Genomic DNA, 27,018 nt, shown 5'->3' with positions numbered 1-27,018 from the left:
ACAGTGTTGAAAAGAAAGCCACAGATAACTATTGATACAATAAATTTACATTTTTAGAACACCATAGAGACAAACAAGAAAAGGAACGCCAGGAGGCTGAAGCTGCTTTAATACAAGCCACACAGGCAGCTGCTAGGCAAAGAAGCCCTCGTGGACCCTATCCAGCTAGATCTCCAAGGTTTTCATCGCCTCATGGTCCAGGGCCAATACACCCAGTTGCTCTTACACGATCTCCACGGGGTGGGGGGATGATATCACCAGGTAATAGGCATGAACCTTATCCAGCAGCAAGACCTTCAAGAAGAACAAGTACAGAGCCAAGTCCTGTCAAAGTAAATAATGGCAGTGGACAGGTTATTAAAGTAGAACTAGATACTCATTCAAATGAAAATGACACAATTAATCAGGATACAGATCAGTCATCATCTCATCAGTCTAATGCTCCATCTAGTGTCAAATCTGAAAGTGGCGAGAAAGATGAGGATGCCCAATCAGAATCCTCAAATTCTACCATTCCAAATGAACCTCTAGCAGAAGGAATAAGTTTAGATTCAGACTTGTCAAATGTGATTTCAGGACCTAGTCACACACAGAGTGGTGAAAGTAGTGAAATAGACCCAAATGTTTCTGTTAAAATAGAGGCATTAACTGAAAGTGAGATGGAGCTTGAAATTACGGGTGTAGAACCCGGTCGACCTGTTGTGCCCCAGGATAACTGGGATCCTAACATTTCTTTGGGGATGAACTTTGACCCCTCGCAAGGTGCTACTGGGAATCAGGCAGACATGTCAGGGCAGGGATACAGTAAGTGGAATATTCTATATTTTATAAATAGACCATCTGTCAATATTTTAAAGCATTGAAAACTGTAGATAAGCCACAGCCTATGAGAGTTCCTCGACTTTGAAAATAATGTAGAAGGAAATCATTACTTTTGAGAAGGATTACTTTTGTTAGGTAGGTGACCATGAGACAAAGTGCAGAGTGTCATATTTTTTGTCCAGGGCATAACTTAATAACTGTTGACTTGAAACTTGGCATATACTAAGACAATGTGCAGAGCACATGAACTTGGTTGGTAGGTCAAAGGTCAAGGTCACAAATTGAGTTCAAATCTGTCCTTTGTATTTTGTGTCTTGAGCCTAACTTCAGAATTGTTTAAGGTATTGATTTTAAGCTTGGAATATATGTGTGTAGAGATGAGGTGATTTTGAGGAGAACAACGATCCAAATTACCTCCCCACCCCTACCCACCCCTTCCCATCTGAAAGAAGAAAACATATTCTTGCGCCTTACTATTTGTGCGAACTTGGTTGGTATGTCAAAGGTCATGATCCATATTGAGTTCAAATGTCAGGTCTGTCCTTTCTTATGCCCCCTGAAAGGAGGCATATTAGTTTTCAACCGTCCGTCCGTTCCTTCGTCACAACATTAACTTTTTGCATGAAGGCTTTTTACTCGCGAACCACTGCACCCAGGACCTTCAAACTTCACATGCTGATAGTACTTATTGAGTACACGACCCCTATTGACTTTGGGGTCAAAGGTCAAGGTCACCAGTCAAAGGTCAAGGCGCTGCGGGGGCATTTGTCACCATTAGTGACAGCTCTTGTTTGTGTCTGGAACAAAACTACAACACTATTCCAATAAGTGGCTGTAAACTTAAGTGGGTGATAGTGAGACAATTTGAGGATTGCAAAAAATCCATATTGCTTCCCCTCTCCCACCACACTTACACACACACAAAGTGACACAATAACCTCCTAATTCCCACCCCAACAGCCCCACCCCATGAAAGAAAATTCACTATCAGTTTCTTGTGCCTTAGTTTCCCATCACTGCCACAGAATAGAACCTCCCGCCCGTAATCCGTAACAGATTAATTTTCTTTTAACTTTACTCCTACTCTGATCTAGAACACTTGGACATGTCCTGCTTTGTGGAGCTCTTTCCCATTATGGTTTCGATTATTTTAATCAAACAACGATGTTAGGTTCACTTGAAAGTCTCAATCAGAACCTTAAAAACGGCAGTTATATAAGTCATTTGACATTCAAGTTTCATACATGTTGATATTCAAATTTTACTGATCAGTAAGGTTATTTTCAGTAATATGACCAGTAATTTTGATAAAAGATCAATGCTAAGGACCAGAATTCGGAGCTTCGTTATCAAACGACTTAGAAAGCTCCATGTTTGATTCCTGTGTGACAGTTCTTCTCTTTCGGTGGAAGGCTTAGTGTCCAAGTCATTCATTCTCAACCTTAGGTTGATGTGGTGAAGTTGTCAGTTATTTGCAGTGACAAGTTAGTAGTACTGTTTCAGAAATATAGGAAAATGGATGTGTTGAAGGTTGATTGCTGACACTATAAATCTGAAATTAACCTTTACCCTGCTAAATTTCTAACATGGACTGTCCATCTTTCAATTTAGGCAATACGATTTATTATTCAAAGGGTTGTTCACCGAAAATTTACTGACTGAATAGCAAACAGTGCAGACCATGATCAGCCTGCACGGATGCACAAAGGCAGAATCGCTGCCAGCAGGCTCAAGGCTAATACAGTCATTAAAAATTGTGTAATACTCATTTCAAACAGACAAAGGCAGTGGTCTATTGAGTTTTCAAGTGACAGAATATTGACAATGGTCAACAGACTGCAATGAAAGGTACGCAGGCTCTCGTGTAAACATATTTCTGACACATTGACATTCTTGTATGAATATAGAATTATATTATAGTTCTTTGTACAATTCACACTTGGCAGCATTTCCCAGATGGTGAAATTGAATCAGCTAATGTTGAAGTCAATTCCAACAATATGTTGATTTTTGCAATATAATGTAAAATATGCCACATCAAGACTTCTAGAGTCTAGACTAGTGTTAAGATACATAATTTGGTTGTGATATGATGATGGTGTTTCTTTGATGCATGTATGTGCACATGTTGTACTAGTACCAGTCTGTAAAATATTAAGTTACTCATGTTATACATAAAAAAAACAATTTTTATGGCCTTTAAAACATGCAGAGCAACAAGGCGGGTGTGAAAATATACTGAAAAGTGATCCACATGAAATACGATAGAGCAGGAGTATGAAAAGTTGAGTGCAGGTAAGTCTTTCTGATCTCATATTTTTCTGTTGAGTTGAGATGCTTTTTACATTCAGAAAACATTAAGATATATAAATCAAGTTTATAGGCCTTCATTGATTCAATATTGCACTTGAATGCTGGTTCCATGTTTTTTGACTGGAACTAGCAAGTTCTTGTTCCATGATATGTTTAGAATGAATTGAATGTTAGCATGTACCTGAATGTAAGCATGTACTTGGCTGTAGTTCCATGTGAACATAAGCCTGTTCCCGGCTCGGTTCTATGAAGATTTAAAATTGTTATTTAATTGAGATTGCTTAGAGTTATACTATGTGTCAGAAATACAGTTACAGACTTCTCTGTTTAGAAACACAGTGCTTCCTTTAACCCTAAGCAGGGGTCACGCTGTCGATCGCCACTTGAGCCATTTGCGACAAAAAATTAAATGTGGCTCCGAAATTTTCTAATTGACGAAAATGGCCCGAAGCTATATCTGTCTGCAAATCTACGAATGATTGCCAGTTTTACGAACCAAAAGGTGTGAAAAATCGATAATCTGTGTAGCCACAACATCCGTTATTGAAAGGGAGGGAGCCAATTTGCAATTTTTTTATTTGATCAGGCAGTTAATTGGCGATAATTAGACTATTGAATAACAAATTGGATAATCATAATCATCATTTTGTGCACTTGATACGATTTTATGTGCAGTTGGCTGTTAGACAAATTTTCTATGATTGTCGAGGGTTAGTTTGGGCAAAAACAAATAAAAATGCTTTACACAAGCAGAAATTGTAAGTATTGAATAGCTATGATGATAGAAAAGCAATAAAACATAGGTATTTTATCAAATATTTAATTCCAACTTGCGTTTTCCGAATTTGTCACCCGTTTTCGCGACCGTGATTTTTGGATATTTCTGTCATTTCTGACGAGATTTTTTAGTGCAGTCTTAATAAAAAGCCAATAAAAAGTCTACATTTAAGAAAAATATGACAACTGTTGCAAAAGCAGCTCTTATTTTGAAGTATTTTTCGAGAATAAAACATGCGAATGCATTGAACCCCACCCACTTAAAGGCAATGTGCAAAATAAGACACTGTTTGTTATTTTTTAACAATTTTTTTTCTTTTTTGACATCTTCATTTCAAATGTGATATTCAGAATTTTTTTATTAAATGGCAGATGTTTATAAAAATGATAATTTTAGAAATTAACACAAATTGATTTTCTAAATAGCTTTTTAAAGGGTTACTAAGAAATATATGTTATAACTACATTAATTTCTTGAGTAGTATGAGTACTTTGGTACATATAATGTAGTCCTACAAGAACGTCAATGCTATGCGCTTCGCCGTTGTTGGCCTCATAATTTTATCTTCGGAAAAAGCAGTGGCTCAGAGAAAAAAATTCCCAGTGTGACCCCTGCCCTAAGGCAGTAAATGAAATACTTCGAATATTACAAACTATGTACAGAAGTTATATATTTTTATGGAGATCTTTAAGCAAAGAATTAGAAGGGGGGAAAAGAAGTACTTATGAAAAATGAGATACGATTTTCAAAAGGAACATAGTTTTCAAGCTAGACAGAGGAGTAAGCCAAGTATATAATAAGTTTGCAGTCTGTTTTCAGAAGTTTGTAGAAATGAATATTTGTTAACGAAATAAGTGTACGCATGGTACATAAGTTTTTAAAAAGTTAAAGTGTTAATTTTTACAAAAATCATTTCTGCAACTTCTGCATTACCTGTTATATTATATATTATATTACTCAGTTAGTTAGAAATTGTTTGATAAGTTTATATGTGATGTAGGTTATGATAAATAGATTAACTATAGACCTCCTTCCGAGAAGGGGAATATTGTTTTACTCATTGTTGGTTTGCCAGTATATCTGTCTGTCGGTAGACCATTTGGTTTCCCATTAATAATTAGAGAAAGCTTTGTCTCGCATTGCTCAAAGTTGTTCAAAGTTGGTAAGATGATCCTTTTATGTTGTTAATTAGGAGACTTCTGTTGTTTTGGGTCAGTAGGTTAAAGGTCAAAGTCACTGACCCCATGACTTGAAATGATTTCCACTCAACAAGGCCAGAAGTAAAATACCTAAAAAAATAGTAGGGGTGTCACGATACGCCTGAAGCGTACCACGATATATTGCGATACATTATCGCTGTATTGCAATAAGCACCACAATATATTGCTTCATGAAATGGAGATGTGACTGGAGATTCTTTTATTACTGCAAAACCTTGAAATGCCTCTGTACTCTTCAAATAGGTTGTAGAAAGTAAACATAACTAAAACAAACATCACTATCAAGGTTTTGACTAAAAATATGAAGGTTTCATGACTAGAAATAGAAATTAGAAAATAATTGACATATTGGAGTCTTTATGTGTGCAGAACTGTTTAAAGTCTATTATTTCTCCAAGTTATTGCCTGTACTGCACTGCTTCAGAATGAGTTCTACTTTTAAAAAAGCAATTTGTCAACTAAATAAAATCTAAATCTCTCATCTGACTGAACAGGTCAAACTTTCGGTTTCACTCTCGGATGATGTGGTCAATATACCGTATTTTCCCGTATTAACGCCCCCGGGGGCGTTACATTTTCCAAAGAGGGGGCGTTTATTTAAGGTAAAAAAATAAAAAATGAAAATTTTTACAAAACTTAAAAACATCGTTCAAACTAGCTGTAAAGTGTTTCTGTGTTGTTTAATCCCCCCAAAACGTAATTATTTGGCATCCAATTTAATGCAGTGTGTCTTTTATGCATTTAAATACGGTACCTCGTGTATTCCATGTCTGGCTTTTTGACACGCTCGCGACACTACACATTACGTCATGACCCAAACAGCTGTGTACTCCGATAACATTTTCCTTAGTACATGCGGTAGCTAATAGCTCAGTACACAATGTCAATGGTTTGACACGCTGCTGTGCCTGCTTTTTAATTAAAAGTTCTTAAAACTGAATAAAAGGGTATATCGTAAACACATTGCTGCAAGTTTGTTTAAAGTCGGCAGGAAGCGTGTGCGAGAGTGGTGTAAAATCAAATCAAAAATGTATTTACAGTTTAATTTTCTGTTTGATGATTGGATACGTACCGTACTTAGTACAAATGTGACTTACGGTACATGGACTGTTTAAAAGTGTGTTTAATTTTCAATACATTGGACTTAAGTACTGTAAATTACTTATTATATGGACTTATAAAAATGAGGTAGGTGATTTCTTTTCCCGTTCTTGTTGACTTTTTTCCCCTCCAGAATGGGTGGGGGGGTGTTAATTAGAGGGGGGGCCTTAATTCGGGAAAATACGGTAGAAAATATCAGATTTATTGGTTAAGTTTTATGTTTAGGTAAACTTTTCTCCTAAACTGTCAAAGCTATTGCTTTGAAACTTTCAACTGTTGTTCACCATCATAAGCTGACTCTGTACATCAAGAAACATAACTCCATCCTGCTTTTTTGCAAGAATTATTACCCTTTTTGGACTTAGAAAATCATGGGTAGGACAGTTTTTCTATTATACAAAAAAAATCAGATGAGCGTCAGCACCCGCAAGGCGGTACTCTTGTTGGAACTTATATTTCAATCGAATGAACCATGAAAAAATGGCAGTTCGCGAAATGCATTTGACAAAAAATAGATGCAAGAAAATACTGTAAAATACCGTTATGGTGGTTGTTTATCACGATGCAGTACAGTTCTGACTGCATATTGCAATATACCGGTATACCAGTTTATCGTGACACCCCTAAAAATTAGTGTAGGTAGGTAGGCATTTATTTGCTATTCTGATTTTTTTTTCTGATTTTTTTTTTTTTTTTTTTTTTTTTTCCCAAAGAAACTTCAGTAATAATGGTTCAAAAATATTCATGTACTGTTAACAAGATAGAAAGATTGCAGTATTTACCACTTGTATTCATTTTAAATTAAATCAAAGGTATCCAGCGATTTTTTTTCCAGTTTTGGAAAGCATGCATGTCCAGCTGAATTGGGAAAATTCGCATTGTTTTCATCCAAATTGGGAATTTTGTGTAACAAACAAATTAACATTTTCATTTATATGGTTGCGAAAACAGTTACAACTGGCATTAAAAAATATGTTCTCAATTTTTATCGGTATTTTCTGATTTGGATGTCAGGCAGTTTTGAAGTTTTTTGTAGGTCTTTTTATAGGCATGAAGCAACGTATTATATTTTACCCCTGGTGTCCGCCTGTCTATCCGTCCATCTGTTAGCAATTTCGTGTCCGCTCTGTACTCTTAAATCCCTTCAAGGTCAAGGTCACACTTAGGGGGCAAAGGTCATTTGTGTGTGTTTCGTGTCTGCTCTGTAACTCTTGACCCTTTTGAAGGATTTGAAAGAAACTTGACATAAATGTCCACCACATTGAGACGACATGCAGAGCACATGTTCTGGAATGAAACTCAAGAATGGTTGGGCCTGGGATCATGGAAGTTGAAAGGGAGGTTGGTCATAACAGCATATGACCCTGATTGGTTTTGAGGTCAGTAGCAGGGGTCAAATTTAACAATAGTTTGTACTAGCTGAAATTAGCTAGTGCCCTTTTTGATCACTAGCTAAAATGAAAAGCTACCGGCTAAAGTTAATAATATTTAATTACTCTATTAATATTTTACTGGCCAAAACTTACTGATTGATCCCTGTTAGTAGCCAGTCACAAACAAAAATATTTTCTATTAGCTTAAAATAGCTTTTGCCATTTTTTTTGAACAGTAACATATAAACATAAATGATAACTTTCCTTTCATGAAGAAAAATGTACCTTCAAAACAATTAAACTTTATTAAAGCTCTGAAGACATTTGCTTGTTATATTATTGACTAGCTGAAATTAGCTAGTACATTTCAAACCCACTAGCTATTTCAAAATTCCACTAGCATTTAGCTTGTATGCTTGTCTAAATTTGAACCCTGAGTAGGTCAAAGTTCAAGGTCACAATGACTCGGAACAGTTAAACCATTTTGATAATTACTTGAGAATGCTTGGGCCTAGGATCACAAAACTTTATAGGGAAGTTAATAACGGTTAGCAGATGACTTCTAATGATTTTGAGGTCCGTAGATCACAGGTCAAGGTCACAATGACCCGGAACAGTTAAACGGTTTCTGGATGATAACTCAAGAACACTTCGGCCTAGGATCATGAAAGATTATAGGGAGATTGGTCATGAGCAGCAGATGACCCCTATTGATTTTGAGGTCAGTAGGCCAAAGGTCAAGGTCACAGTGACCTGGAACAGTTAACCATTTCAGGATGGTAACTGGAGAATGCTTTGGCCTAGGATCACGAAATTTAATTGGGCAGTTGATCATGACCACCAGATGACCCCTATCGATTATGAGGGATGTAGGTCAAAGTCAAGGTCTCATTGACCTGGAACAGTTAAACCGTTTCCGGACTTGAGAATGCTTGGATCACTATTGATTTTGAGGTCAATAGGTCAAAGGTCAAGGTCATATTGACCCATAACAGTAGAACTTAGGTGCACAGTGACCAAATAATTTCTGTTCCTTGAGCAATTACTGAATGCATTAAGGTGGGCATGCCATGTTCTACTAGCTCCTGTTTTCAGTCGGGGAAGGGTCTGTATGGACCTTTTTGAAAAAGGGAGAAAATCACTGAATTGTCAGATCATTCCCATACATATCAGTGAAAAATCTTGACAGTACATGTATAAATTTGAATCGAAAGTACAAAATTGGTTTCAAATGAAAATGTTAAACTAAGTAAAACAATTCCTAAGTAAAGGATATAGATATCAAGTATACACATAAAGCATTAAAATTAGTTGATTTTTGGACCAACTCCAGAAAACCTTAGAAGATCTTAATTAACATTTGACACATTTGTTAGCTTGGCTATACCAATTATATGGAGAGTTTCCCTAATGTGGTGTGGCAGAACGAGTGACATGAACTGCTAAAGTTACATAGCTTTAATAAATAATTTTATATTTTTGGCTTGGTCAGCAAAATATTTGTTTTTAAACGATTTGTTTTAGATCCATCAAATGTTTCCACTATCATGTTGTGAGTATTGATTGAAACTCTTGTACTTGTGTTCTTCATTGTATCATTGAATTATGTTTGATTTTCTGTAAACAGAAATGCTCTCATCTAAATTCTTTTTTGCAGAAAAATAAAACTAAACACCAAAACTATCCAACATACAGCCTAGAAAATTGGGACTCGACTTGAAAAATGTGCTAATTATGAAATGTATACATGTACAATACTGGGAGGCGGTGATGTGTCCTTTCCATATATATGAATAATTATAAGCATCCATAATAATTCCATAGCACTATGAAACCTATCATGCTAATTGTCCATATTCTACATCTAAATAAATCACAGAACATGTTTTGTTTTGACAGCTTTCTTTGAAGGACCTACCTACAAATCACATAATTATGTCATATGTAAATTATGTAACTGTGTGATCTTTGGAAACCTGAGGCTTATATACATGCTAGCCTTTTCACGCGAGTTTTTACTGAAAACCGAAACGTGTCACGGGAAAGACATTACCGGTTACGATTGGTAGTTATTGAGGCAACATTTCTGTGATAATCGTGGGATCTGGGAAACAGCAACTGCTATGGCTATTCACCATGCAGCAGTTATGAATAGGTAATATTCTATGCAGTATTGTGTTAGTTGATTGAAAGCAGTGACAGAAGTTATGATGCAAAAAGCAAGACATTGAGTTTTGTCAGTGGCAATTATTTGATTTTTCTGGATACTCTTTTCAATAAATACTTTCATTTTCATTCTTCCAATCAGTCCTTGTACAATTTCTTACTTTTACTATTTTTAGCCCACCATCATCAGATGGTGGGCTATTCAAATCACTCTGCGTCCGTGGTCCGTCGTCCTTCCGTCCGTCCTTCCGTCCGTTAACAATTTCTCGTTATCGCATCTCCTCAGAAACTACCAGGGGGATTTAAACCAAACTTTGTCAGAATGATGTATTGGTACCCTAGTTGTGTCCCCCTGAAAATCAGACTGGTTCAACAATTTTTTAGTGAGTTATGGCCCTTTGTTTATTTCTGTAATTTACATAGATTTATATAGGGAAAAACTTTGAAAATCTTCTTGTCCAAAGCCACAGAGCCTAGGGCTTTGATATTTGGTATGAAGCATCAATTAGTGGTCCTCTACCAAGATGATTCAAATTATTTCCCTGGGGTTTAATATGGCCCCGCCCGGGGGGTCATATGGTTTATATAGACTTATATAGGGAAAAACTTTGAAAAACCTCTTGTCCAAACCACAAAGCCTAGGGCTTTGGCATTTGTAATGTAGCATCTAGTGGTTCTCTACCAAGTTTGTTCAATTTATCCCCCTAGGGTCAAATATGGCCACGCCCTGGGGGTCATATGGTTCATATAGACTTATATAGGGAAAAGCTTTTAAAATCTTCTTGTCAATAACCTACAACATTCAAATTTGGACCACATGTATGGTTTTGAGCGAAAAGATGAACCTTGACATGAGTTGACCTTGATTTGACCTAGTGACCTACTTTCACATTTCTGTAGCTACAGCCTTCAAATTTGGACCACATGCATAGTTTTGTGCACTGAAAAAAACTTTGACCTGGACATTGACCTAGTGACCTACTTTCACATTTTTGAAGGTACAGGCTTCAAATTTGGACCACATGCATAGTTTCGTGTTCCTAAATGAAATTTGACCTTGATTTTGACCTAGTGACCTACTTTCACATTTCTCAAGCTACAGCCTTCAAATTTGGACCACATGCATAGTTTTGTGTACCGAAACAAACTTTGACCTTTACATTGATCTAGTGACCTACTTTCAAGTTTTGCCCGCCCGCTTAGCTCAGTAGGTAAGAGCGTTGGTCTACGGATCACGGGGTCGCGAGTTCGATCCTCGGGCGGGGCGTATGTTCTCCGTGACTATTTGATAAATGACATTGTGTCAGAAATCATTAGTCCTCCACCTCTGATTCATGTGGGGAAGTTGGCAGTTACTTGCGGAGAACAGGTTGTACTGGTACAGAATCCAGGAACACTGGTTAGGTTAACTGCCCGCCGTTACATGACTGAAATACTGTTGAAAAACGGCGTTAAACCCAAAACAAACAAACAAAACTTTCACGTTTTTGAAGGTACAGGCTTCAAATTTGGACCACATGCATAGTTCTGTGTTCGGAAATAAAATTTGACCTTGATTTTGACCTAGTGACCTACTTTCACATTTCTCGAGCTACAGCCTTCAAATTTGGACCACTTGCATAGTTTTGTGTACCGAAATGAACTTTGACCTTAAGATTGACCTAGTGACCTACTGTCATATTTCTGTAGCTACAGGCTTCAAATTTAGACCACATGCATAGGATTGTGTACCGAAACAAACTTTGACCTTGACATTGACCTAGTGACCTACTTTCACATTTTTTAAGGTACAGGCTTTCGCCTCAGTCACAATCAAATGCATTTTTTTGTTTCACTTGGGGTCAAAAATAAAAGTTTGTAAAACTCTTTTATTTTGAAATGTTAATTTACCATGTACCTTGGTTCTACAAAAACAATGGTAGTTGTCGCTGTCTGATAGTTTGACAATATTTTTTTTTCGATATAAAGATGAATCTTCAGGGAAAAAATAAAACAGACATGAGCATTTTTAAAGGACTGTTTTATTCAAATAACTCTTTAAGACCCAACAAAATTGTTACCACATGATAACGTACATAAAAGTAATGTAGAAAACCCCAAAAACTAATAAATTACACAAAGATTTGCAGTTATTATCTTCTTTTGAAGTTCAAAATTCTAGAAATTTTTGTTTACTACTTGCTTTCAGTTTTTGCATACCTTTTGAAATGCATTTATTCAACTCAAATATGTTATTTTCTAAAAATTCAGTCATTCCTCTTTAAGTAATGGTCTCATTTTTGAGATTACCACTATGTTTGGCAGAGATACCGCAATTTTAAAATGAAAGCCGAAATTTACCCAAAAAGTCTACGGACAAGACATCATCGCCAAGTGCTTTCTATACATAGGTTTTAGAAGACAGTCTTAGTTCTGTTGAACTTTTTATGTTTAAAATTATCAAGAACAAGTAAATAACAAACAAATTTATGAAAAGAAGTGTAATTGACAGTCTTCAGAATGTGTTTTCGAATTATTGAAGGATTTGAACAACTGTGACTAAATCAAAATGTCATTATGTGACAAGTTCTGTGCTATTGCTTACATAAATTAGGACTAATTGTTTTCATATTTCACTATATACTAAAAATAATGAAACTTGGAAGGATCCTCACTGAAATAGGCTGTCAAAATTCTCCTTCAGCTTGGTGTCTACGGACAAGACATTTGACCATAATTTCTGTCTAAAAGACAGATAGAGTAATGATGTTTCTGATCAATGCTCATGCATTTAATGGGCTTAAGAACTGACCTTGCAGCCTGTTATGTACACCATTTAGACTATGTTTATTTATCTGTAATAACTTTTAACCTCAACTAAACAAAAAAAAAAAACACAGTCTTCCTGAAATTGGATGGTGGAAGAAACCACCTGACTAGACTTTGTTGAGGCAAATATATTTACATGCTGTTATCAACCATATCAATCAAGAAATGGTAAAAAAGTATAAACACAAAGTTTAACATGATGAACTCTATAAGTTCATCTAAACATGTTCATTAAAGTAGAAACATTAAAAAAGTAGGAAGAACTTGTTAAACTTATAGCTCAGAACAACATCTTAAAAAGATTACAACTGTGTCTTAAATGGAAAACTAATGAAACAAACTCCCTTGCTGACTGCTTAAATAGCTGTATGTTGTAAAATACTCATATGACATTCATTCTGTGAGATCCATAACTCGTACTAATATTTTAAGTAGTCCTGCAAAATAAAATTCCTGTGAAATTTAACCTGTTTACAGAATAATTAAATGTTCACTGTGATAAGTTTTTATCACTTAGTTTTGAGTCAGCTAATGACTTACATATTATGCTTTTTTCTTAAAATTCCCAATATACATTCTCTTTTTCTAGCCAGTAATATTTTTGATTAATATTGACCTTTTTCCATTATATAAGATAGTACGACCGGAGACAAAGTTTTTTTTAACTATCTTTTTATCACATTTACTTCTTTTTTTCATGTTATCACCTATATTATTATATTATTTTCTTGGAAAAATACTGGAACAAATGTTAGTAACTCAAATCGTAAATCAAACTATGATTTCAAAATTCTAGACCTCTGCTTCTGATGCATGTGGGGAAGTTGGCAGTTACTTGCAGAGAACATGTTTGTACAGTACAGAATCAATTTACATAACTGAAATTCTGTTGAAAAAGGGCATTAAACCCCCCAAAAACAAACAAATCTAAATAGCTCTCATTTTTGAAAGGGAGAAAGCTGCAAGGAGACTACGGTAATCACGTAGTAAATTGCTTGTAATGTCTTTTTAGCTCATCTGATTTTTTGAAAAAAAATGATGAGTTATTGTCATCACTTGAGCGGTTGTCGGCGTCGGCGTCGGCGTCTGCGTCGGTGTTGCCTGGTTAAGTTTTATGTTTAGGTCAGCTTTTCTCCTAAACTATCAAAGCTATTGCTTTGAAACTTGGAATACTTGTTCACCATCATAAGCTGACCCTGTATAGCAAGAAACATAACTCCATCTTGCTTTTTGCAAGATTTATGGCCCCTTTTGTACTTAGAAAATATCAGATTTCTTGGTTAAGTTTTATGTTTAGGTCAACTTTTCTCCTAAACTATCAAAGCTTTTGCTTTGAAACTTGGAATACTTGTTCACCATCATAAGCAGACCCTGTACATCAAGAAACATAACTCCATCTTGCTTTTTGCAAGAATTATTGCCCCTTTTGGACTTAGAAAATCAGATTTCTTGGTTAAGTTTTATGTTTAGGTCAGCTTTTATCCTAAACTATCAAAGCTATTCCTTTAAAACTTGCAACACTTGTTCACCATCATAAGCTGACCCTGTACAGCAAGAAACATAACTCCATCCTGCTTTTTGCAAGATTTATGGCCCCTTTTGGACTTAGAAAATATCAGATTTCTTGGTTAAGTTTTATGTTTAGGTCAACTTTTTCTCTTAAACTATCAAAGCTATTGCTTTAAAACTTGCAACTCTTGTTCACCATCATAAGCTGACCCTGTACAGCAAGCAACATAACTCCATCCTGCTTTTTGCAATAATTATTGCCCCTTTTGGACTTAGAAAAATGGTTGAATATTATGTTTAAGTCAACTTTTCTCATAAACTATCAAAGCTATTGCTTTAAAACTTGCAACAGTTTTTCACCATCATAAGTGGACACTGTAAATCAAGAAACATAACTCTATCCTGCTTTTTGCAAGAGTGATGGCCCTTTTTAGACTTAGAAAATCATGGGTAGGACAATATTTCTATTACACAAAAAAAATCAGATGAGCGTCAGCACCCGCAAGGCGGTGCTCTTGTTTAAGATGATTCTATAAACTGCTTCAATTTTATGTGATTTCAGTCAGTTACAGAATAAAAGTTGATAGGCAGATGAATAGAATGAAATCTTGAAAACCAATCACCATTATATCTTGGCCCTGAAGAGCACAGAAGTATGCCATCTTGAGTGGATTATAACAAAATGTTTAAGTTGAAAGTGGACAGCCCACACCATGTCTAACAACAGATCCATACTCCACTAGAATATGACCAAATGTCAAATGATTTTGCTTCTATCTTCTCATTCTTTCTGTTTTACTACTAACTTGCAAAAGATTGGGGTTTTTTTGCATTTCAGAGTCTCTTGATTTATTTCAAAGAACTCTTGATATATTTCTAAGGTCCAGTGCTGGTTTTTATTGAAAACAGAAAATATATTGAATAGTATTTGTGCAATGTCTTGTCCGTAGACACTTCCATTGCATGCCTTGTTTTTGCCATAACAAAGGGAGGGTTAGAAAGAAATGTATTATTCCTTTTTTGATAGCTTTTAACATTTATATAAGTCATGTATAAGATTAAAACATATTCTATATCCATTGTACTTCTCAGATTCAGATTGTACACACAAGAATAAATGGGTAATATTTTGCATTTGGAAGAAGTAAGTTTCATTAGAAATATATTTATTCTATATTTTGTATAAACATTAAGTGTGGTGTATCATTGAAACTTGATAAATAGCTCCAGTATGATTTTATAAATGATATTTGTCAAAAAAACTTCGTTTCTTTAGTGTCTACGGACAAGACATGTGTCTACGGACAAGACATTTTGCAATTCAACAACTATTTATATCTCTATAACTCAGCTTAATTCCGTCTAATGTTTATCAACTTAGACACTATCCTAGCAGCTTTCATACCAACAGTGATTAAACTCTAATATTGCATCCTTCACAAAGAAAATAGGTGTCTACGGACAGGACAAAAAAATTGGCGCATTTATCATTGTCTGTTCAGAGTCAAATTTGAGGAGATAAGAAACTTCCACCTGAAAGAATGCTATTATTTTCAGAAGAAGGTAGACTGAAGTTCACACAGAGACAAATAAGACAGTAAAAAAAGAATTATTTTATAATGAAATCACATTATCTGATATGAGGAAGAGCAAAAAGGCAAAATATATAACAAAACGGTCATGTCAGTCTTCAGTACATAACTTCTGTTGTGGGTAACATAGACAGTTGAAATAACTTGCAGCTGAAAGAAGACGAATTTTCCTGTAAACCAAACAGCACAAAAAGGTCTTGCTGGTTCAGGTTTTAATTAAAATGAAAAGACAAAAAGCACATTTTTTAAGGTGAAACAATATAACGCTGAATTTTGGCCTTGTTTCTGTTATTGGACAGCATGGCGTTCGTTTTATATGTACATCAGCTACCTGATAGTAGTTTTACCTGCAACTGGGTAGTGATATGTAACTCCTGAAGTGCTGAAGACAGAATATATAAACATGCACTTTTAAATTTGGGTGTATAACATAGAGCACCTAAAAAGTATGCATTTGATTGTGACTGAGGCGTTTAAATTTGGACCACATGCATAGATTTGTGTTCTGAAGTGTAATTTGACCTTGATTTTGACCTAGTGACCAACTTTCACATTTCTTAAGCTACAGCCTTCAAATTTGGACCACTTGCATAGTTTTGTGTACCAAAATAAACTTTGACCTTAAGTTTGACCTAGTGACCTACTTTCAAATTTCTCAAACTACAGCCTTCAAACTTGATGCACAGAACTTTGTCCTTGAAATTGATATAGTGACCTACTTTCACATTTCTCAAGCTACAGGTTTCGAATTTTGACCACATGCACAGTGTTTTGTACAGAAATGAAATTTGACCTTGAGCTAGTCAATAAGTCTTAAAATTTGGAATTCTCAAAAATGGCACATTGGTGGGCGCCAAGATCACGCTGTGATCTCTTGTCTTTCCAATTTTACTATTTGATTTTTTTCAAGTGAAAAAGAAAACGTTTGGATTGAGGCAAAATTTTGGTGTAGGTTGGGTAAAAGTAAACATATGTATTTGTTTTCTAGCCTAATTAAAGAACACTTTGACCTACTTTCTGCAAACTTCATAGGATGATTGCATGTAGCCAGTAGATGGCCAATTATGTTCTATTAGGGGTAATAGCAGGTCAAAGGTCAAGACACATTTTGTAACAGTGACCTTGAGACTGAAAATAGTTTCCACTCAGTAACTAAATAATGTTCTAGCTTCAGTTGTGAAACTTTTTAGGTCAGAAAATGACCAGTATTGATTTTGGGGTCAGAAGGTCAAATGTTTTGTTCCAAATGACCTAGAGACTGAAAGCAGTTTCCACTCAATAACTAAAGAACATTTTGGTTAAAAGTTGTTAACCCTTATCATGCTGGACACGATTGATTCTGCCTTTGTGACCAGTGTAGATCATGATCAGCCTGCACATCCATGCAGTCTGATCAAAATCTGCACTGTTTGCCATTCAGTCAGTATCTTTTTGGTAAGCACCCCTTAATGGTACTGTCCAAATTGATAGATTGACATGTTCATGATAGAAATTTAGCAGGGTAAGGGTTAAACTTCATAGGATTATTGCCTGTGGGTAAGCAAGTAAAAGGTCAAGGTCACACTAACCTGGAAACTGAAAACATGTTTTGCTAATTAAACTGAGAACATTTTGGCTTACAGTTGTGTGACTCTGTAGGATGATTGCTTGTGGACAGTTAAAGTTAACAATTATGATTTAGTTGTTGAGTACGTCAAAGGTAAAGGACAATGTACCTTCCGACTGAAAACAGTTTCTTCTCAATATTCATAGGATGGATGCTTGTAGTCAGCAGATGACTCCTGTTGTCTCAGAGGTCATTGGTCAAAAGTCAAGGACACAGCATATAAAAGTGCTAGCCTACTTGCCTCCTACAGGCCATCATAGGGGGATATATAGGTGTTTTACACACAGCTCTTGTCCATATTGTTTGAGTACAGTAGTGCCATTTAGAGTTTATAACAAAAAAAAAAACAAAAAAAACTTAAAGGTCAGAACAGTTGAAATTGATATTAATAAAGAATTATTAATGCGTGTTTTAAATCACTTGTGTAATCTGTCATGGAAATTAAAAAAATATATATTTATGTGATAAATTTATTGAGCAATTTTTATGAGACCGTTTTTAGCTCACCTGTGCATGAAGTGCTCAAGGTGAGGTATTGTGAATGGTCATTGTCCGTCGTCTGTCGTGCATCAGCAATTGCCTTGTGAACACTGTAGAGGCCACAGCTGTGATCCAATCTATATGAAACTTTGTCAGAATGTTTGTCTTGATGATCACTAGGTCAAGTTCGACGGTCAAAAACTAGGTCACTAGATCAGATCAAAGGAAAAGCTTGTGAACTCTCTAGAGGCCACAATTGTGACCCAGTCTTTATGAAACTTGGTCAGAATGTTTGTATTGATGATCTCTAGGTCAGGTTCAAATCTTGGTTATGTAGGGTCAAAAACTAGGTCACCAGGTCAAATCAGGGGTAAAGCTTGTGAACACTCTTCAAGAAACAAGGTCAAAATGTTTGTCTTGATGATCTCTAGGTTAAGATTGAAACTGGGTCATATGGGGTCAAAAACTAGGTCATTAGGTCAGATCATAGGAAAAGCTTGTGAACACTTAGAGGCCACATTTTTGACCTAATCTTTATGAAACTTAATCAGAATGTTTGCTTTGCTGATCACTAAGTTAAGTTTGAAACTGGGTCATATGGGGTCAAAAACTAGGTACCCAGGTCAAATCAAAGGAAAAGCGTGTGAGCACTCTAGAAGGCCACAGTTGTGACGCAATCTTCATGGAACTTGGTCAGAATGTTTGTCTTGATGATCTCTAGGTCAAGTTTGAAACTGGGTCATGTGGGGTCAGAAACCAGGTCAGTAGGCCAGATCATAGAAAAAGCTTGTGAACACTCTAGAGGCCGCAATTTTGACCCAATCTTAATGAAATTTGGTCAGAATGTTTGACTTGATGATCTCTGGGTCAAGTTTGAATCTAGGTCATGTTGGGTCAAAAACTACGTCACGAGGTCAAATAAAAAAATAAGCTTGTTTATACCCTAAGGGTCACATTTTTTATTCTACATAAATCTTGGTCAGAATGTTTTTATCATGAATTTTTGGATACTTTCAAATCAGGGTCACGTGGAGTCAAAAAACTAGGTCATTAGGTAAAATCAAAGGAAAAGCTTGTATACACCCTGGAGGCCACTTTTTTTTTCTCTAATCTTCCTGAAACTTTGTCAGAATGTCTGTTTTCATGAAATGGACAAGTTCGAATCTGGGTCATGTTTGGTAGAAAACTACGTCACTGTTTACACTCAAGTGGCCACGTTTTTTTGGTCCAGTCTTTATGATAATTGGTCAGAATATTTGTCTTCATGAAATTAATAGGTAAAGCATGTTTACACTGTTATTTTGTGTTACTCAGGTGAGCGACCTAGGGCAATCTTGGCCCTCTTGTTTGAAAACAGGATGTATTATGTCATGGCACATACATCTGTCTGTCAGTCTGTCGTACTGTATATGTGGAAATGGTTGAGAATTTCTTAAATATCAGCCAGCATACACTAGAAATATTTTACTTACACACCATGTATTAAATGCTTTGATAAACTTATATCTTATAGAGACAGCTACATAATCATAACATTCTTTATTTTGAAATTTCATGTTGTAAACAATGTGCAAATCAGGCTTTTTATACCCATTACCATGAATGGTAAGATGATGTGTAAATATTATGCACATACAGATTTTAGTGATTCCCTAATAATTCCGCTTGTGAAAAGTCTGGAATTGGCAGAACTTTTTGACCCACAAATTGATCCATGCATGTCTGGAGCATAATTTTATTACCATTCAAGGCATATAAGTAGGTTGAAATGAGACGATTAAGCATGTTTGAAAAGTCAGAAGAGCCATTAGCTGGTTGGGTAGGTCAAGGTCATAAATTGATATCAAAGGTCCAATCTATCTGAATTGTTTGGGTGAGCCTTGATGCTCAAGTGAGTCTTGGTTCACAGTATAATGCTCATGTACAGTTACTCACATCAAAAGCTTGGCAATGACATCTTTAATATCACCTGGGTAGCTGCAGAAACTGTATTTTGTATGTGTAAACTTGATTAGAATAACTCCTGCCTCTGTTAAATATTTGTAATATTGCCTTGACCAAGTATATTATAGCTATGGAAGAAAATACTTGCAAAAACTGGTATCCAATGTATGCTGATGACAGAAGATTTTGCATTTAAAAAACAACACCTTTTGTAGTGATATGTTATATTATCATTTGTACTATTTGCTAATGTATATGAACATGAAACAAAATTGAAAACTTATTTGTCAGTCTTATGTTGATAAGCTGAGTTTTGAACTTAGCTTTGTATTAATGAAAATCTGATTTAGGTGGGTTGGTTTGAAGATTTGTAAAAGGATATAATTATAATACCAGGACCTTGGTTTCATGTTTCTAGAGTAGAAGTTCAGCCCCTCCAGAATCTTATATGTTACAGAAATGAATCATGTTTAAACACTAGAGGCTTTATAGTGGATGACGTTAACCCCCAACAAAATCATAACATCACTTAACTACACTAATTAATATAAAGAAGAGATATCCTCTTTTGTATAGAGGAATGTGTTGTACTGAACAATGGTTCGAGTGACCTTCACATTGTCACAAAGAGCAATCATACTGAGGTGAACAACTTAGGGCCATCATTCCCCTCATAAGTTTAAGCTCCATTTTACTCAACGTCCTTGCCATGTTAATGAGAGAAAGCTTGGATGAAACTGTCTCTAAAAATGTGTCAGGTATGAGTGATGTAACAACTCCAAACTTTTTCCAAACATTTACTGAAGTACATTTTAGAAACTTTCATGTATTAGATATAGACAGTGGTATTATCTGTTGATTGGCACAGAAGGATTATTCAGGATCAGCTGCACCTCGCGCATAAACTATTCTCTCTCAAAGGGGAAACTGAATTAACTTTAGCAGTTGATGACTTTGTTTGTATAGTGAGGAAGTTACTGAAATAGACATTTTTGTTATTTTCTGGTACTATAAAAACTTCCATTTTTGTATTCTCATGGTTGTATATATCAATTGTATGACTTAATATTTTTTAGCATGTATATATTTTTGAAAAGGGTGTTTCTTATTCATGTTGGTATACATGGTGTATGGTAAAGGTATCAGTATCGTTTCATCTAGTCTGTTTCAAAACAGATTTCTTTTCCTTGCCAGGGTGAATACCTGCAGATGAATTCCAGTTTGAAATTAATGAATTCCAGTTTTAAATTAGATTCTGCAACAGTTAGAAAGATTCAAGATTCTGCTTATCAAAAAAGACATGGCATAGTCCCTGATGCCTCTTTGTAGTTGTGTAGTTTTCTTCACTTGAGTCTTTTCAGAAAACTCTTAAACTATCACAGATATAGAATTGTGTTCTTACATTTTTGCTACTTGTTTACTTTCTGCAGATTTGGACTGAAGAGATTCTGCAAGATTTTTATATTTTTCAAGAAGTTTCAGATCCAACCAGTGCCTGCAGTGCAGTATTTATCAAATAGTCTCATCTACAAAGTGGCAACAGCTACTTTTATGGGTAGAATGGTGTGATTTAAAAGTTGACAATGACCAGTCTGTTATAAAGCTGTGGCCATTTTTTTCTAAGAAAAATTATCTACTCTCCATTAATATTCAGCAGTAACTAGTTGGCAAATCTAGTTAAAATTTCAGCAGAAGCCTGTCTTGAAGAAATTCAACAGTGCCCAGTCTGGTTGAAAGTACAGCAGTAGCTAGTCTTTGGAAATTCCGCAATCCAGTCTGGTTAAAATTTCAGTAGTAATTAGTTTTGGGAAAATTTGCCAGTGTTCAGTTGAAATTTCAGCAGTAGCCAATCTTGCATGGAATTTTAAGGTGCATGAAAACAGCAGTAACCAAACTTGTTGAAAAGCCAGCAGTAATATGCTACATTGCAATTTATGTTTAAGCCTTTCAAGCATTACAGAAGTTATATTTATTGTGCAAAATTGTTTATAAATTAATGACATCATTATGTACAATTACTAGTCCAACTTGTGAGGTAATTATCACTTTCATTTCATTTCAGTCTGATATTACGTCCAACTCAGCCACGTCCGAACACAGGTGTAATCATTAGTGATTAAAATGTGAACATAAATTATAAGCTTCGCAGTATGAAAAATGAAAGAAATATTTTAATTGCTATAGGTAGTACATTTATCTCGTGAACAGAAACATTTAACATGTTCTGCATAAAAAACTATAGAAAAACTGCTATCAAATATATGCATGAACATACAGCATTTAGCACAGTGTGAAGTCGTACTTGATTTGTTCACCAAAGTTTTTTCGGGTGTTCCTGAAGGAACAAGCACATGAGAATATATATATTATATATATATAGATCTCTCCCAATATCTGTTTTGTTTTCAAATTTTGTAATTTAACTTTAGATGTACAGTAAATGTACAAATAATATTTCGCTAATACATTTAGAATTAGCCTTAGAAGTTGTGCTGATCCGATACCTGTACCTGAAAATGAATGAAATGTGCCAAAAGTGACGTAATAAAGCTGTGATGTCACCAATGGCGGAAAAACAAATAGATAATGTAGGTCAGTGGTTGACTTTCTTCAGGTACTACGAAGAGCTCATGACATGACATATTGTGTATTTCACAAGACAAGCACAAGAATAAATTTGCTATTCCAAATATTTTTCTTTTCGCCATTAAATCATCATTATGCTTGCAATCATGTCTGAAAGACTGAAGTACCAGGATCACTCCGATTTTAAATAATTGTTGCTTTTGACTCTGTGGATGGACCGTCAGGGGAGGTAACTAGAGTCACGGATTGGGGCTAGTACAATTACCTGCAAATTTGGAATATAAATGGGCAATCATATACACATTGATTGATGCAATCTTGCTCCATATTGAAATAATTTACAATCTTCCCTGTATGATAATTATGTGATGTGCTTGTTCAAATTCTCAGAATAGATAGTACTTGCCAGAGATTTGTAACTGCTAAAGTTATTATAAATTGTTTTGTTTGTTATTTTACAGAGAATCGTGTCTACCCTCTTCACTTGATAGTTAAAGACTTCTCAAAGCTTGGAGAAAATGATGCGCAACTGAAAAGAGCAATTAATGTTATAAAGACCATTACCAGTTCTTCTGAACAAGAAACTGTTAAAGGGGAGATTGAAGAAAATATGGTGATGGACAATTCAAAGATCCAAGAATGCTTCATGGAAGGTGGCAAAGAGAATAATGAAGATTGTAAAGATGTAGTTCAGGACAAAATAGGCAAAAATGTGTTACTAAATAGATCAGTGAAGGAGGAACCAGGTATGGATGAGTTAAACAATGTAGTACAAAGTAGGAGAACTTACGAATCTGAAGTTACTGAAAACTCACTGAAAGAACTGGCTAAATATTTGCCAAATACAGAAAATGAAATAAAAAAGAAACATGCATGTAAAATATGTGGCAAGAGATTTGAAAAGAAAAGTAAAATTGAACGCCATTTAGTTGTTCATACAGGTGAAAAAAAGTACTTTTGTGAGTTATGTGGGAAAGGGTTCGGGTTCAGAGAAAGCTTAAAAGAACACTTAAAGCGCATGCATAAAGATGGTAAAGTTGAATTTCCACTGCAGAAAGAAAAAAAGTGTGGCATTTGTTTTAAAAGTTTCACACTTCCAGTCAGACTGAGAGAACATATGGTTACGCACACTGGTGCAAAACCTTTTATTTGTAAAATTTGTTCCAAGTGTTTTGCATACAGAACTTGTTTGATACGCCATCATCATCAGAACCATTCAAAGAAGAAGTTTTGCTGTGAGATATGTGGGAAAATGTTTGGCATAATGCCATATTTAGAAGAACATAGGAGGTGTGTGCATAAGGTGGTTGAAGATCAGAATAAAACATCTGGGAATGTTAAAGGTTTATTATTGAAGAAAAATAGAAATGATATTTCAAATATAATGGGAGCTGCATTCATAGGTACAGATAAAGAGACAAAAAGTGCAGAGGAAGAATTAGGTGTAAATACTGAGGCTGCAGCAAATGCAGAAACCTTTGAACTGTTAGAATTAGAAGGAACCTCCGCAAAAGTAGAAGATAGTGAAGGCAAACATTTGGATGACTTTAATGAAGATACAGAAGGTGATATAAGCATTTTATCAACTGTTGATAGTACAGCTATATCATTTGATGAAGCTGATACTAAATATAAACCTGCAGATGTTATAGGTATGTCGGCAGTTTTATTAGAGAGTAAGAACCATTGTAGAATTTGTGGTAAGAAATTCCCAAGCTCTTGGAAGTTGAAAAGACATATGATCACTCACTCATCTGAGAGGGAATTCCCTTGTGATGTTTGTGAAAAAGCATATAAGAATGAGTCAACACTCCACCGCCATAGAGAGACTATTCATAATCTAGGAAAAGATGAGGTTTGGCCTTTTGCAGCTGACACTTAAAAATAATGACTTTTACTTGGGTGTTTTAATGGTACACAAGTTGTGGCAATATCTTATTGGGCTGAACTTTTACATCCAGCAGTATAAAGACATTCACATTAAAACTAGACAAAAAGAATACTTTATTGAACCCGGTATAGTTTAAAGTCCAGACAAGTGTTATAGCCCGACATAGAGAAGTTTTATACTAACAGAAATGCTTATAGCTTAATGCTGATTTTCACAGACAGCTCTTCTTTGAGTCTTTGTGTAATTTTTCACAGTATCATAATGACTTTTGAAAAGTTGGAAATTGTGTTTTTTCTGAACAGTTACATTCTGCGTGTTTTTTGCTGTATTTTTAGCTTGGCTAAACCTTTGGTTGAGCTGTTCGTAGGTGAATGATCATGCATCAGTTGTCAATTATCCACAACTGTATTTATAACACTCTTTTAGAGGTCAGTCATGATGAAACTTGGTGATAACGTTTGCCTCAACAAAATTTTGACCCTGTCAGTCTACTGTCACATTATCACAGTTTTTCATGAATTGCGACTGTATTGTGCAAGATCCAGATGTAAACTATACATCATTTTAAAAGCTCTCTTAGGGCTTTAGTAGAATCTTTTTGGATTTTGAAAATATCTTAATACTGTCAGTTTATAATGATTTTTTTCGTGTTGTAAAAGTTTCACAAAATCACAATTAAAGAAAAAGAATTGAAGAATTGTTGTAGAAAACAAACTTTTTGCATGGAAATATTGCTTTTTCGATGACAAAGATATCTTGAAATTTTTCAACAATCCTTTCACAAATAAAGTCAAAATTTGATATTTAAAAAAAAAAAATGATGTCAGAAATAAAAAAAAAGGATATCATTTTTTTTTTTTTTGACAAGAAATTCAAAACTAATACAGGTATTTTGTAAACTTAAAAGATCCTGTTACCACAGTAAGAACTGTTGGAGTTCTATAACATCAGTTGTATTGTTCTATATTTAATAAGAAAATAGGGAAAGACTTTTATGAAAATGGTTGATCAAACAGTATTAAAAGTTTGAAACCCAGGTTCATCTGGGTTCAAAAACTTGTTTGTTTAAAATTATTACTCCAAGGCCACGTTTTATTCTTGATATGGGTGGTTTTCAAAATAATGAAGCTTTTTCTTTTCTCTCACCTTACTTTAATTCAGTTTAGTTTTAGAATGTATATTGGGACAAATTATATCCAACTCAATGTAGTCAATAAATGTGTGCAATTTCAGCTTAATGACTCAAACAGTTTTAAAGTTATTTTAAATTATATAGCTAATTTTGTCCCCTGTGCACCCAAAAAAGTGTGACATTTTACATGAAGTATAGTTTTCAACTGTGGCTTACTTTTTAAAACCATGCTTTATTGTTACAGCTTTGGCTTTTTTGTGTAACTTAAACTCTGCACATTTAAATAAAATACTTCTTTTCATTACCTACATCTTATTGTTACCAATATTTCACATCTTGTGATGGAACCCCCTTCACAAAAAATAGTGAAAAAAATACTAAATTTAAATGTTGAACACTACAATTTCATAACCCTATTACTTTTCTAAAGTCTTAATGTTTTTCTAAGATCTTTATCCTTTCAGCTGTGAAGACACAGTATGATTTTTTTCTTTAATAAATCAACTTTCTCAGAAACTTGATGGATGTCTATACACCTAAAAATGTCCCCTGTGCACCTTTTCAGTTGTTAAGAGTCAGATTTCTTTTATTCTTTAAACAAAATGGGATTTTACTTTATTTTCCTTGAAAGGGAGTTACAGCAGATACAAAAGCAGCGTTCAACTTCACATATTACTGACTGTTAAACATTCACAGAGCCAAAAGTGATGTCCCCTGTGCACCCTTTTTTGACATATATCAATTATCATAGCATTACAGTAATTTGTGGTGGCAGTTCTATATTCTTAGCAGTGTGAATGCAAAATTTAGGCATTACTTTATAATTTAGCATTATATAAGAAACCCTGGACAATTTAAAATTCATTGTTTGCATTTTCTTCTGAAGTTGCCAATTTTCAAGTTTAAAACTGGAAACATCAATTTTATTGCTTCTTAAGCTCTTAAGTTTACCTAAATATGTAATGTTCACTAGTAAATATTGCATAGTTAAAAGAATTTTACTTACCATGAACATATTCTATGAATAAATATTTTGATACAATTTGTCCCCTGTGCACCCTTTTTAGTAACATTATAAAGTATGTATGAATTTTACTATTCCATTTTATCATGCATGGCATTTTGTCATTTTTCTACTATGAATAAGCATTGCATGTAACCTAAATGATTTCAATGTGTTAGTTATGTATAAAGTCACTTATTTTTTCATTTAAAGCACTACATTCTGTTGAATTTTCATGTGTTTGTAGTGAAATTTTTCAATTTTGTAGTTATTATGTGGAATAAACTATTTTTTAATAGTATTTGTCTAAAGCTGATTACCATTAGTCTTTTTATGAATAGAAAACTAATAATGGATGAATATTACACTGATCTTCAGTATGTGTCCCCTGTGCATCTGTAAAATAACTCAATTTTGAGCTGACAATTCTAGAAATTAGAATTACTGGACATTCTTGAAATTTGGCATGTGGTTTATAAACATGCAAAGTGAGAGAAAAAAATAGGTTTTATAATTATATGTTAGTTATTTTGCATTCAGCAACAACTTTTCTAGGTAAAGTTTTATTTTCATGTCAGATTTGTGCAGAAAGGGTGATTTTAAAAACCAATGTCCACAAACATATGATTAAATAAGTTTCAAACCATACACATACACCCATTACTTATCATTTATGTTGAAAAAATTACTGTTA

General features: G+C 34.7%; 1 protein-coding gene across 10 annotated transcripts in view; it reads left to right on the top strand.

Moving 5' to 3' along the window:
• LOC123540335 (zinc finger protein 490-like) overlaps window positions 1–27,018 on the top strand; it is a 126,430-nt gene that overhangs the window by 26,113 nt on the left and 73,299 nt on the right. For 9 of the 10 annotated variants that reach the window (XR_006684156.2, XM_045325280.2, XM_045325277.2 and 6 more), the window contains exon 4: window positions 58–804. Coding sequence is in view for 9 of the 10 variants with exons in the window: in XM_045325280.2 (XP_045181215.2) it covers window positions 58–804 (747 nt within the window). In the remaining variant the exon portion in view is untranslated. Of the gene's footprint in view, window positions 1–57; window positions 805–22,759; window positions 25,289–27,018 lie in introns of those variants that run through there. The other variant, XM_045325275.2, reaches the window with a different exon arrangement.

The sequence above is a fragment of the Mercenaria mercenaria genome, chromosome 16 (assembly GCF_021730395.1).
Source record: "Mercenaria mercenaria strain notata chromosome 16, MADL_Memer_1, whole genome shotgun sequence".
Taxonomy (NCBI): domain Eukaryota; kingdom Metazoa; phylum Mollusca; class Bivalvia; order Venerida; family Veneridae; genus Mercenaria; species Mercenaria mercenaria.
The sequence above is the reverse complement of the archived record's forward strand: the minus strand, read 5'-3'. Positions and strand labels throughout refer to the sequence as shown.